At 39.3% G+C, this 14,665-nt stretch overlaps 1 protein-coding gene across 2 annotated transcripts; it reads left to right on the plus strand.

The window, feature by feature from the left end:
- The first annotated feature begins 233 nt into the window (after positions 1–233).
- LOC111222234 (chromosome-associated kinesin KIF4-like) lies at positions 234–14,665 on the plus strand. 2 transcript variants are annotated; one of them, XM_022745882.1, is made up of 32 exons: positions 234–422; positions 1,143–1,196; positions 2,120–2,264; positions 2,402–2,516; positions 2,673–2,863; positions 3,026–3,115; positions 3,231–3,397; positions 4,181–4,275; positions 4,462–4,581; positions 4,812–4,987; positions 5,197–5,258; positions 5,376–5,508; positions 5,742–5,800; positions 6,083–6,188; positions 7,849–7,956; positions 8,222–8,398; positions 8,710–8,813; positions 8,967–9,111; positions 9,219–9,329; positions 9,466–9,549; positions 9,836–9,949; positions 10,154–10,309; positions 10,445–10,542; positions 10,945–11,074; positions 11,201–11,371; positions 11,482–11,601; positions 11,700–11,777; positions 12,034–12,135; positions 12,427–12,576; positions 12,981–13,103; positions 13,432–13,536; positions 13,799–14,665. In XM_022745882.1, exons 3-32 carry the CDS (start codon positions 2,142–2,144, stop codon positions 14,006–14,008), a joined length of 3,723 nt encoding a protein of 1,240 aa, XP_022601603.1. In that variant the 5' UTR covers positions 234–422; positions 1,143–1,196; positions 2,120–2,141; the 3' UTR covers positions 14,009–14,665. The 2 variants fall into 2 exon arrangements, with proteins under 2 accessions (XP_022601603.1, XP_022601602.1); XM_022745881.1 differs by lacking the exon at positions 1,143–1,196.

Below are 14,665 nucleotides of genomic sequence, written 5' to 3' on the forward strand. Positions count from 1 at the left end.
ATTAAACACCAGATTAAAGCATAATAATTCACTCAGGAATTAAGATGAAAGGTGAAAGAGTAACCGCGAAAGAATACAGTCATTTCTGGTAAATCTCCGTTGTGTTAATACTGTGTTTTTCTGTTTTTCCTGTAGAGGTCAGTAGAGCGGCCCAGCTGCGTTGACTGTGCCATTAATCCACACGTAGAAGAAGAAGGAGTGGGGAGGAGCTGGGTGTTTGAAAGTGGCGGGCAGTAACAACATTCATCTCATGGATATCGGTCTAAGTACACGGACATAGAACAAAAGTTTACAACAAGTGACACGGAAAAGTAAACGTTTTGTTACGACAGTCAGATATTGGTGGTCTTCATCATCAACCACAACCACCGGATACCTTTTTCGTGATATTTAAACGCTGGCGCTGGACAAGCCGTGAAGAGGTAACGTTAATATCAACGTCTTGCTAATAACCGCAGCTAGCTAGTTAACCTTAAACTGCTGCCCACTTTAACTTCAGTTAGTTATTCACCGTCAGCTTGGTTGAAGACGGTTTGTTAGCTTAGCGGTATGGCTGTCAATTTAGTAACAATTGCACTTTTATCGACCACTAACGGTGAAATTATATCTTGAGCTGCAGTTTGTATTCATTGAAATAAACGTTATATATATTTAATTAGCTAACTGGCTCGTGTATCTCGGAGACAGAACGACCGAGTAAAGTTCCATTTAAAGTTTGTATCCTAAAAAAAAAAGCACATTTCCATAATAACAACAGCTTATTGTGCAGCTCGGGTTTGAGCTGTCTGAACGATGGGCTGAAAGTTATGGCGTCATCCTCATACAAATCATGGAGCTGCACCATAGACAGTGTATAATGGACTAACCCCATGGACAGTAAGGACAACACCCATGGTGATTCTGCTGAGACATGGGGACATTTTCTGATTCACCACTAAAAACCATTCAACCTCCGTCAGTCGTATGTAATGTGTCAAACAAAAAATATGTACATCCATAGTGACACTATTAAACTATCCATAAATAAGGACACAGCCGTTGTCCATGTCAGAGACTTAATTTACGAGTTTCAATCATTTGAATACCACATTATAATTTCTCTTTGGGGAAGAATTTAATTGTCATTATTCTGGCTCTGGCAGGAGGAAAGAAAAAGCAACTGATGCTGGGATTCATACCTTTGATTCACACCTGAGGTGCTGTTAGCCCAGTTTGTTTGTTGATACTATATTGTTACACTGTGCCACACACTTCACTTTGATTAAACACAATCACATCACAATTTATTACATTTTAACACAGAAAAATTGGATGGCAATGAAATGTGCGTGATATTTCCATTTCAACTGTATTTATTGTGTCCAGAAAGGTATAATAGTCAAGGTTTTAGGAATAAGTATAAAACAATGGGACTTTTCCAGACTCCATAGACATTTTGTAGCAAAATGTCACACTAACACCAAGTCAACAGATGTAATGTAATATCCCAGCTCAGAAAGTACAGCTCTGCATTCTTCAAATTAATTTATCAAATTAATTTTTAATTTGTCAAGTTATCACATGTATATTGAGTGAACAAAATAATTATATTGTAATCCAAGCCCCCATGACAGTTATTTCCCAAACACTACTCTGATGTTGTCCCAGAGTCTCTGTTGAGTTGATAATGTTCTTTAAATTAAATGTTTTTCCTGCTGTTCTGAAAATATAACACACACTTAATAGTTCATATGGATATATAGGCCTTTGCTGAGTCTATTTGCGTACATATTGCTTGCATATGCTGGTATCATAGACTGAAAGTTCAGAGTTATTGGTTATTTAGGTCTTTTTTTCAATTAATCTCTTAATCCTGAAAGACATGTGTGTTCACATGATGTTTAATTCCTCATGTCAACATGGAAGAAAAATCTTACTTTTAGAAATAATAGGAGATCACTGTAGGTCTATCTAGCATTGCCTTTTTTTATTTATTTAAGCTGTTGTCTCTTATTTTAAATGGGGGTTTATCAGAGTCTTGTCCGTTTACAATATTTGATGTCATGTTATCTTGCCACATTATTGGACTTATATTACTTGGTTTCATTGTGACAATCTCCTCTGTTTCTTTTATTACTAGGTCTTGATTAGAATCTTGCATCATGACAAATGAGGATGCTAAGGTGATCCCAGTGCGGGTTGCCTTGCGATCTCGCCCGTTGGTATCTAAAGAAATCAATGAAGGATGTCAGTGCTGTCTCACCTTTGTGCCTGGGGAGCCACAGGTGTGTGATCAACAATTTATGTTTTTTATGTCAAATCTAGAGTAAAGTTTTTGTACCAAGTCAATTATATCCATGTGTGACTTTTAATTTTATTTTATGCAGCTACACTTAACACTATTTATGTTGTTTGTTTTCAGTTAATTGTTGGCACAGAGAAGGCGTTCACCTATGATTATGTATTTGATCCCACTGCTGAACAAGAGGAAGTCTTCAGTACGGCTGTGTCCCCCTTATTGTGTGGGCTTTTCAAAGGTAACAATGTCTTTGAACATGATGATTGATTGAAATGTCTTTCTGGATTTATCAGCTTTGTGGGAGGTGCCATTGGCTGCAAAAACATAACATTTAATTAACAAAATTATTATTATTTTTTTTTTATTTATTTATGTTCTTTTGTCCTTTTTGTAGGCTACCATGCCACAGTTCTTGCATATGGACAGACAGGATCAGGGAAGACCTTCTCCATGGGAGGAACATACACATCAGCTCAAGAGAACGATCCTTCAGTTGGAGTTATTCCACGAGTTATCAGAAGAATTTTTGAGGAGAGGGAGAAAAGGACAGACTGTGAATTCTGTCTGGCAGTATCTTACCTGGAGGTTGGTGGACATGTATTGTTCACTCTGTGGTGATTTCTCATCATTAACTTTTTTTAATGACATTTAGAAATGTATTGTGGTCCTTGGCATCCAGCAAATGTTATTTTATTGCACATTAGCCTTTTAGAGTAATTTGGTTAAGCATTTTCCTTTTGATGGTAGATCTACAATGAAGATATATTGGACTTGCTGTGTGCATCTAAAGATAAACCTGCCATCAGCATTCGAGAAGACCCCAAAGATGGCATTAAGGTGAGTCACTGAGCTAATGATAAACAAACAGATAAACCGAAGTATACTGCACCCATGTCTAATTTTATACCTCAGTGTCAGCCTTTGTTTTTATTGAAAATATGATGTTTTACAGATTGTGGGTTTAACAGAGAGGCAGGTGTTCTCTGCCCAAGAGATGGTGGGCTGTCTAGAGCTTGGAAACTCTGCTCGCACTGTGGGCTCAACAGCGATGAATGCTGCCTCTTCACGCTCACACGCTATCTTCACCATCACACTGGAGCAGCGCAGAGGGACAGACAAGTCAGTTTGGTGGAGTTTTTTCCCATAATCATTTCACTATTTTGCCTTAGTCCACTTTGCCCAAACATACACTGCAATGACATGCACTCAGAATACATGTTGACAGTGCTCCTTATAATGTGAGAGGAATTATAAATACTATGATATTCAGATCCCAGCCTCCTTGTCCCTGCTGATGATGATGCTGCCACCACCATGCTTCACTGTAGTGATGGTATTGGCCAGCTGATGAGTGCCTGGTGTTCACAAGACATGAGTTCTGCCCAAAGGGTTAAATTTTTATCTCATCAGACCAGAGAATCTTCTTCCTCATGCTCTCAGTCCTTTAAATCCTGTTTGCCAGACTCCAAGAAGACTGTCATACGCCTTTTACTTAAAGTGACTTCTGTCTAGCCACTCTGCCCTAAAGGCCCGATTGATGTGGTACTGCTGAGATGGTTGTCCTTTCGGCAGCTTCTCCTATCCCTGCAGAGGCCGGCTTAAGTTCTGTTAGAGTGACTGGTGTTTCCAAATTTCTTCCATTTCACAATTATTGAGGCCTGTGTGCTCCTGGGAGCGGTCAAAGCTTTAGAAATGGTTGTATACCCTTCTTCTGATATTTGATATTGACCAAAACTGATTTGACTCAACATTTGTGTTTGTGCTGCTGTTTTTCATGAAGATACAGGATATGATACTGCCCCTGGGGCTACTGTGTACGTGCATGTCCACATCATGTGGCACATGAGGTAACATTTTCTAAATATGGTACAAGTTGAATATTTGTTCAATCTTTTGTTACAGAGTTGATTCAGTTGTTTCAAAGCTGCACCTTGTGGATCTCGCTGGTTCAGAGAGACAAAAGAAAACCAAAGCAGAGGGAGATCGTTTAAAGGAAGGTAACATCAGTATATATATATATTTCTTTAAATGTACTCATTTAAAATTTGTCAACACTCATTGTACAATTCTCTGAAATGATAATATGCTGCATTACAATATTTATATGTGCTGTCTCTCTTGTATTGTAATTGTGACCGTAATAACAGTATTTCTGTTTTGATGCTGTTTATTTTCATCTTCAGGCATCAGCATCAATCGAGGCCTTTTGTCTTTGGGTAATGTGATCAGTGCACTGGGGGATGAAAGCAAGAAAAACACCTTTGTTCCTTACAGAGACTCCAAGCTCACACGCCTGCTACAAGGTAGACTTTGATTAAGATGTTCAGAAGTTACATATTGGGCATTAGGTCAGTCTCAGATACCATACTCACTATGAGCAAATCATATTCAGAAAGTTTCCTTGCTTTTATTGTCTGGTTGAAAGTTACTGGTTAATCAAAACAAGCAGGTGTTGAAAGCAGCAACAATTCAGCACAGTTAATGACTGCAGAATAATTTTACTAAGCAAGCTCTTGTGTGTTTGTTTCCTCAGACTCTTTGGGAGGCAACAGCCACACTTTGATGATTGCATGCATCAGTCCTGCAGACTCAAATATGGAGGAAACCATCAATACCCTGCGATATGCTGACAGAGCTCGCAAAATTAAAAATAAACCCATAGTCAACGTTGACCCCAGAGCTGCAGAAATGAGCCGTTTGAAACAACAGGTACAGACATTAGAGAAAGGGTTGAGTTGACCTCACAATCACATCTCAAACTAACAAGGTAACAGTGCTGCAGGTTAAATGCAGTTCAGTTACTTGCTTAAAAGTAGGAAATCTGTGTTTATATTGATTACTGCTTAGGAGAAAGATCAAACTAATATGAAAACATATGATACAAAACCTTCCTTCTTCTTGATTTCATACTTGTTTAGGTTCAGGAGCTGCAGGTGATGCTACTTCATGCCCGTGGAGGAGTCGCTCCAGTGCTCTCCGGGTAAGACATAAGACATTTCCCAGTTACATAATGCCCCAGAATGTAAGATAAAGGCACCCAGGGTAGATATCACCCACAACAAAGGGCCATAACAGTTTCATGGTTCGTCTGTTACAGGCCAGCGTCAGGGGAGAATGTGTCTAAGCTGGTGGAAAGGAACCGCGCTCTGCAGGACGAGAACAATAAGCTGAGCAGGGAGCTGAGTGAGGCAGCTGGACAGACCGCCCTCATGTTTGAGAAGATCATTATGGTGACACACATCTCTTTACCATTCCCTCTTCCAAAGTCAGTGTTGAAAGCTGAGGGGAAAACTTTCTGTTTGTGCACTTGGGTAGAAAAAAAGCAAGACGATTGATATTGCCATCAAAACAAAAAGTAAAAATGCTTTTGGTTTATCTTGTTATGTGTCCTTTCTCTGACTTTTCAGTTCTGCGTTGTCATCCATTATTTTTTTATCAAATTGCGTTTTGCTTTATTTTATAGACGGAACAAACAAATGAGAAACTGCAAAGCAAACTGGAACAACTGCGGCACCACGCAGCGTAAGTTTGCACAGGCATGAAGCCAGGAGGGTTTTGGAATGAGTGTGACAAAGCTTAAAGAAAACTGTGCTAAGTCATTCTTCGTAGAGCTTTTGCTTAGTTTTTAATGCTCTGAGTAAATCTATCCCTAATGTCTTGTAATTGTTGTTGCATGCTGATGATCTCATCAAGAGAAAAGTTCAAAGGGTTTTAGTTCTGAAAGACTGTGTTTTAGGATATACAAGGTTTATCGGCCATGATGTTGATTATATTGGACCAAACTTTTATCTACCTTTATTTCAGATGTACTGTGAATCTTGAGAAAGTGTTGGAGACGCTGGAGGACCAGGAGCTGAAGGAGAATGTTGAGGTGATGCGGAACCTGCAAGACGTCATCCTGGAGCTCAAGGTACACGAGTCAACTTGCATCATAAAGCACCAAAGACAGCAGAGTGTAGTAATGCAGATTGACTTTTTGTAGAGTCACTTGATTAATTAGATTTAATTAAGAGTTTAATTGAAGGTGAGTGCATTCGTTAGTTGCTGCACTTATTTCTAGATCGCAGTATAAATGTTTTTGTTTGTTTTTTCATCAGAACTTAAGCAGCGAGTTGTAACAGTTTTACAGCCCAGACAATAAGTATTTGGACTGTGTTCTTCAGGTTCTGTGTCACAGCACATTCAACCTGAAATAGAATAATGGGATCTACATTAAAGATCTGTGTGGGAGATTTAACCTTTCAACACAGTGTCCAAATTTTAGGGTTTTATAAGCAATTAGACAGAAACACATGAAGTCAAAGAAAATCATCATATTTAATATTTTGTGGAAATCCTTTGCAGTCCATGACAGTCTGAATCTTCCCTGGTGAGGGTCTCCCAGGTCTTCACTGTAGACTCTGGTCTCTGTCTTTAGTCTGGTCTTCAGCAGGTGGACTGCAGCTCAGTCAGACTGAGGTCAGGTGATTGACTTGGCCAGTCAAAGATATTCCTCTCTTCACCCTGAAAAGCTCTGGTTGCTTTGACCATATGTTTGGGATCGTTGTCCTGCTGAATGATGAAATGTTGTGCAATGAGTTTTGATGCGTTTGGCTGAATCTGTGCACAGACTGTTTCTGTATACCTCCTGTTGCTTTTGTCAGCAGTGAAATCATCAATAAACGGCAGTTCCACTGGCAGCCATACCTGCCAAAGCCACAGCAGAACCACCACCATGTTTGACAGATGAGGTGGTGTGTTTAAGGTCATGACCTGGTTCCTTTTTTTTCTCCACATTTTCCTGTTTTCATGATTTTGATAGAGATTGATTCTTGCTTCATCAGTCCATTGAACTTTGTTCCAGAACTCTGCCAGTTTCTTTTTGGATGTTTTTGAGTACTGTAGCGTGGCCTTTCTGTTTTTGAGGTTTACTAGTAGTTTGCATCTTGTGTTGAATCCTCTGAGGTTCTGGTCATGAATCTCTTGATCGATGACAAGGAAACATATAGACAGCATCCTGGAGAGTGCACATGATTTTATGAGACGATTTTACAAGACTCCTCAGTCTACCAGGTTGTTTTCCATTTTCTAGTGTCATTCCTCACTTGTTTCATCAGAACATATAACTGTTGATTTTGGTTGACCAACTACATTTTATTTTCTTGGAACCTCATTATTACCTTCTTCACTTGTGTGGTTACATCTTTACTCCTCATTAAGACAATTTACCGCAATCTATAAAAGGAAAGTCTCAATCATCTCTGAGCCACCGGAGCTTTTTTGTGCAAGAACAAATATTGAAATGACACGGATTCCCAAGAAACATTTAGCTGACAAGTGTCCACTTACTTTTGAACCTGGTACAATTTGGACACTGTGTTAAAAGAACTATATCACATACAGTTCTTTCAATATTGACTTAAACCATGTCAAATTAAAGCTGAGACTTTGCACTTTTTTGTTCTACATTAAAGTGTTAGTGTCCAAATACTCACAGTCTGGAGTAAGAATGCAGCTCTGGATGATTTGGATGTTCACCATACTATTTGTTCATAATATTGATTGTTTTACCGTTTGTTGTATTTTCTAAGAATGAGAGCGCAGGCATCGCTGCCTCCATCGACGCTATGGCTGCAGGAGAGGATGTACCGGAGGTGTCCGGGAACGGCAGTAAAAATGCAGCAGACGAATCCTCATCAGTACGTGACAGTTTCGTTCTGTTGATGTTCAAATTGAATTACATTTATTGTTAAAGATACCTCACAAACTTCAGAATTCTGCTGTTGTGCTTCATTTTTACACTTTGTTATCAGATATGATAATGATAATATTCAGCATATTTTTTGAATCAAATTTAATGTGGTGACACATTTCCTCTCTTTCACACAGTGAATAAAAACTATCTCGATTTACTTCTTTACTTTTGATCTAAATGTAATTTAAGATGTTTCCCACCTCTAACAGGATGCCATTGTTGGTAAGGAGTCCCCAGAGGGCTTTACAACCCATCATGCACTGCGGCAGGCCCAGCTGTCCAAGGAGCTGATTGAGCTGAACAAAGTGTTGAGTTTGAAGGAAGCGTTTGTGAGGAAAATGTGTCAGAATGACAGCCAGCTGGAGCCGATGCAGTCAGAGCACCAGGTATGAGAAGTTTGGATCCATTTGACTTTCACAATACTTTAAAAAACTGCTTTAATTTCAATTATTTAATCAGAACATTTGGACTTTCTGACACTGATTTAAAAAGGGTAAATGTTTATTACTGTAGTTAAAATGCTGTACCATCCACTAATTAACATGAGGTGTGTCATCTATTGTAGAAGGTTCCTGTGAGCGTTGAATTGGGTTAAGTTTAAAGCATTGTCTTTTTGTGTGATTGTATTAATTATGACACAGTTAATTGTTGAGAAATGATGGACAGGTTTTAATCTGCTGGACATTGTGTCCCACAGAAAAATGTACATAGTCTGCAGTCTGCGGTGGATTCTCTGCAGAAGGAGAAAGAGGACCTGGTTCTGGCTCTTCAGTCTGCAAAGAAAGACACTAACCAGGCCAAGTATGAACACTGATTTTTGTGGTTAGGTTTTACCTGAAGTAATATTTATGCCTGTTTATGAAATCAATTTATTTTGATGTAAAATCAAAAGTAATCTCATCAGCCTTCACTCCTCATTCCCTTCTTCATCTGACGTTCACCACCGTCTTCCAGGCTCAGTGAGCAGCGGAGGAAGAGGCTGCAGGAGCTCGAGGGCCAGCTCGTGGATATGAAGAAGAAACTTCTTGAACAGTCCAAACTGCTAAAGCTCAAAGAGTCCTCTGTTCTGAAAGTTAGCAAGCTTATGCAGGAGATACAGGTAACCAGTGATTTTCTTTGCTTTAGTGTTTGTGATGGCTGCGTTAAGCATCTTATTTAACAGTAAACATGTAGTAAGACCACTTTCTGTGCTCTGTGTTCTCACAGGCGATGAAGACCCAGCGAACACAGCTGATGAGGCAGATGAGGGACGACTCTGAGAAATTCAGACACTGGAAGAGCAAGAAGGACAGGGAGGTGCTGCAGCTCAAGGAGAAGGTGTGTGAAGATCGGCTTCTTCTTGAGATGCTGCAGGACATTTTATCCATAAATTCACTCAGTATTTTTTCTTGTACTAATAGATTCAGGTTCTTTGTCTTCATGAACCTCACAGTTTATTTGATCTGTTTTACAGGATCGTAAGCGTCAGTATGAGTTGCTGAAACTTGAGAGGGATTTCCAGAAACAGGCCAACGTTCTGCGACGTAAAACTGAAGAGGTGAGGCCTCTCTCTGTTGTCTGTGAGATCTAAATGTAAATATGCTGGATTTAATATTTTCAACATATGTAAATAGCAAATACATACTGTATATTTTAAATGTGTGTTCCCAAATTGTACTAACCTAGTTACAATCCTCCGAGTCACTTCACCTGTTTCTCTAATTCTACAAGAAATTCAGTTTGAATATCATCAAATATATGCATTCATATCAAGCTGCTAGAATCAAATGTACTGGAAATTAGTTAAAGTAGCTTGTTACAAGTTTTTATTTTTTCCCCTCCAGGCTGCAGCTGCAAACAAGCGGTTGAAAGATGCTCTACAGAAAAGAAGTGAGGTGGCAGATAAACGGAAAGATGCTCAAAGCAGAGGAACAGAGGGACCTGCTGCAAGAGTTAAGGTAGTAAAACTCCTCTGTAGTTGCCACGACTTTTATTTGATCTATTAGTACAAAAAACACTTATTTATTATTATTGAGCTTGAGAAGTTAACCAACAGTTGCAAATATGTTGAAGCATAAATATTTCTACAAGAATATTGACAGAGTTTCTATTGTTGTATACTGGGCATTGTATTGTTGTTAACTCTGTATTGATGTGATCAGACGTGGTTTCTCAATGAAGTGGAGGTGATGGTCAGTATAGAAGAGGCTCGGCGCCACCTCAGCGATCTGCTGGATGACAGAAAGGTCTTGGCTCAGGAGATCAACCACCTCAAACAGCAGATCGATGCCGGGGAGAGACCAGCTCCCAAAATCAGGGTGAGCTGAGGAATTTGTAGTTTTACTCACACAAACTTACAAACACAAAGAATATGCACAAAGTGAGACATTCGATGCCGTAGCGGAGTAGAAATGTTACAAAGCATCAGTCCTTTGATTTGTCCTTCCGTGCAGCGTCGGACACTGATCATCTCTGAGCTGGAGACGCACGGGGCGCTGGAAACACCTCTGACCAAACAGGTTGAGAACCTGGAGACAGAAATGGGTCTCAGGTGAGTCGGACCTGTTCAGTTCATTTGATTTGATCTTTTGATTTGACCAAGATTCATCATACTCTTCCTCGCCGTAGACTGAAATACACCCTCCCCTCCCCATTCTCTGAGCCATTAGGTTTCTCATCTGTGCAACATTTAATGATACACAAAAATGTCTGAAAATGGCCTGCTAAAGTCTGCTGTGCAATATAAGTCACCACCACTTGGGCAAAGTGGATTGTGCACTTAAAGCACTTACCAGATACTGTATGTGCTTTTATTTCTAGTCATTTCAAAGGATTTTGACTCTTTAAAACCACAATATCAGTTTTCCAAAAATATCCACATAAACATTGAATTTATTTTCTATATTATTATTGTTCAGCAAAGGGATCGTCAAAGGGATTTGTATTTTAACAGGAACGCCCAGATTGCCGACCTCCAGCAGAAGCTTCTTGTCGCAGACAGTGAGGGGCGTTTGAAGCAGCGCATAGATGGCATCACAAGCATAGTGGATGCCAAGTGTGCCCTTAAAGTCTTGATGTCTGAGGTGACAGATTATCTTCTCTAGGAAGTCCAGGAATACATAATTTTATATTCACACCTGTGTGTTGAATGGGTTAATAGTACATTAATTTGCTGCTTCCTGTTTGCATTTAAAACCCTTTTTATGTAGCTGGTTTCCGCTAAAACAGCCAGTGCCAAGCTGGAGAGTGAAGTCAAACAGGAGAAGGGAAACTCACAAGATTTAAGGAAGATGTTGGCTGATGAGAGAAATGTGATGTCAACCATGGACATGGAGCACCAGCAGCAGTTGGTGGAACTAGAGCAGAGACATCAAGAGAAGGTGTTCATGTCTGTTATCTCCTCTTAGAGACATGCATATTCATGCTCTGCTCTATATTTATCTGTGTGTGTGTGTGTGTGTTTTTATTTATTTACACTTTCTTTGTACAGGTGCTTTACCTCCTGAACCAGCTACAGAGTAAACCCATATGTGGAGAGTCAGACAAAACGATGGAGAAAGATGAGGAGAGTTCAAAGGAGAAGGAGCTTCTCCAGCGCCTCCAAGTTCAGGTTTGTCTCCACTGAGGAGCGTGATTAATCAACCCTTGTCTCAAAATCATGCAGAATCATCAGATTTATTAACGTTGTTATTTGTAACATCGATTTAGGAAGAAGAGCTTGAAAAGCTGCGAGAATTGAGCGAGCAGAACCAGAAACTGGTGGAGCAGAATGAGCAGTACAGACAGGTAACTGTATAATTAACCCCGACATTATTGGTTTCCATTTTAATGTGAAGTTGAATTAAAATGATGAAAACCACGGACTTGTGTCTAATACAACTGAGGAGAGCAGATACTATTCACAAACCGAAAATAACTACTTTTCTGCTGACTCCATTATAACGATTTGTAATCTTGTAATTAGACACTATTTAATTACATGGACTGTGACTGTAGATGTGATTTTACTGTATGACCATGTGTCATGTTTTTTTGTCCACAGAAACTGTCATTGCTTCACTTGGCAAGTGGAAAGAAAATCCTTGTGCCTATGACCAACAACGAGAAGAGCCCTGAAGAGTCGTTCGACTACGTTCCTCCAAAGGTTGAATACTGCAGATTTTCTACCTTCATGTTTGTTGTGTGTTTCAGTCAGAGCCGGTTTAAACTGAAAGAAAACACTGCACCAAGAAAAGATACTGTGAACGTCATCCTCTTTAATTTTATACAATGTATATTAGATTTAAATATTTATACTGATTATACTATAATTATAGTTAATTAAAAGCAAGGTCATAAAAATAGCATAAAAACAGAAGGTAGCTTCACCAAACTTTTTATAGGATAAGTCCAAGTGTGTTGATTTGTCTTTGCTTGTTTTCTCTCCGAACAAAAGCCTAAAGGGAAACGGTTCACCACTGCCAAAGAACCGGTGAACATGGCCATCAACATTGAAGAGCTGATGTCTCCCAGTGAGGAGGAAGAGGAGGAGGAGTGGCGTCCTGAGAAGGAACAAAGAGCCTTAAAGAAGACAAAGGCAACTGGGGTGAGACTGGGATTAGGATTGGGGACGTCTTCAAACTGGTCATTTGTGTAGTAAACCAGTGAGACATAGACCCCGACTGTCCTCAGAGAAGATCATGAAGGGAGAGAACAAATCACATCCAGGATATTTAATCAGCTTTTTAATGAAAAAGACCACGTCATTCAAAATGCACTAGACAAGTGAAAAACTGAGATACCATCCAAAGGTTTACAACTTTTAAATTAAAGTTGTAAACCTCAGGTTATTAAATCTCTTTAAAGGAAGATAATAAACCTTAAACAGTGGACGTGTCCTCCAGCTGCTGTGGATGGTGCTGAGCTGTAAATGTTTTGTAAGAATCAGGATAGTGGGATATTAAGTTGTGATGGAAAGGCCATGATTGTAAGCAGCTTGTCTTCTGTCAGTGTGTGTGTAAAGGTCGCTGCGGTACCAAGCAGTGCAGGTGCCGCAAAGGAAAGATGACATGTGGGGAGAACTGCCAGTGTGATCATGAGAAATGTCGAAACATGAACAACCAGGTGCCTGCGGTAAGTCTCAGTTATCTCAGTTAACAGAGGTCATTATTAGACTTAGACCTTGATTACAGAACCTATTATAGAATAGAAATATTAGATATGTAAGTAATTATAAAGTAATAAAAATAAACCTGAATTACCTGGTATTAGTTCAACAGGTTCTTATGTAGTTTGTTATTTATTAGCACAGCCACAGACAGCGTCTCTCCTGTCCAGTTAGATCTGTTTTTCACTGACAAGATTTCCTTGATTTTCTTAGTTGAAGATGTTTGATTCTTTCATAGATTACATGCAGAACAATAAGCATTGTTCTCAGCTTTGAATGTTTTGTTCATTTTAGACAGAAAGTGTTTCCAGAGACTCTGTGTCTCATCAAGACTCGTCATCCGCCAGCCCTGACAACACCACATTCTTCAAGCCGCCATCTTGTACTCCCACCAAGAAGGTAAACTGGCTCCTGCTGAGAACTCAGCGGCACAGATTTACCATCCATATGGTGACCTTCAGTGACTGGCATGCTTTCAGACTTAAAGAAGAAATGATGAATATCAGTTCATTTGAACCTGCCACTACTTTATTCTTCCTGATTATTTAGTCAAGCACTGCCTATGATTTTAAATGTATATGTTATATATGTGTAGTATCAGGCCTGGAGCTTTAAAGCTGTAATGCAGAACTTGTACTAACATACTAACGTACCATTTTAGGTGCTGAAAGAAATCGGAGACATGGGACACACCGCTGCAGACTTGAAGTTGGTCAGGAAACCTCTCCTGCCAGAAGAAGAGGAGGAGGAAGACGAGAATGAGGAGGAGGACAGAACAACCGTCAGCTTCCTCAAGAAGAAGAAACGAATCCTGACGAGTTTTCAGAACAGCTTCTTCTCTGGGTGCACTCCCATCCGAGAGGAATCTTAGTGAGGACAGTGTGGTGGGGCTTTTTACATGAGGTGTCTGTTCGTGTTTGTCAAAATGTTGTCCGTCTTTTTATATGTGACTAAACTGTTGTGTAACGTAACTTGAAAGTAGCTGTAAAACACTTAGTTTTCTGTAGAGGGTAACAAACGGACTGTGAATAGAATTAAATTGTTTACTGGATTTCACAATGAGATGATCAAGAAGCCTGTACGTAGCGTTTAATGTATTACATAATGATTTCCCATAGAGTAAGACTAAATTTACTTTCCTAATAAGTAAAATCAGTAGTCCACCAATCTACAGTCACAATTTGACATCAGTACTATTCAACACTTTGTAGCGGGACGTGTGGAGGAGCAGCCACTCTGCTTTTAGTATCAGCTGAATAAAGTCTTACACTTAAATCTTGTTTTTAAACAACAGTGTTGGTGTTTAATATCGTAGCGTCATAAGTTGATGGAAAATAATTTATTTCATTCTTGAGACTGTTATGATTATGTTTTACTTTTACTGACTTTCATTGGAGTTTCTTAGTAGCAGTTAAATCTTTAAGTTAAATTGAGCAGTGTAAGTACTGGATATATTAATGCACACATTTCTTTCTTAAAAATCCCCCAAACACTCAAAGAGCAAAATAAACAGCAATTCATAAAATGA

The sequence above is a fragment of the Seriola dumerili genome, unplaced genomic scaffold (genome assembly GCF_002260705.1).
Source record: "Seriola dumerili isolate Sdu_G_001 unplaced genomic scaffold, Sdu_1.0 BDQW01000091.1, whole genome shotgun sequence".
Classification (NCBI taxonomy): domain Eukaryota; kingdom Metazoa; phylum Chordata; class Actinopteri; order Carangiformes; family Carangidae; genus Seriola; species Seriola dumerili.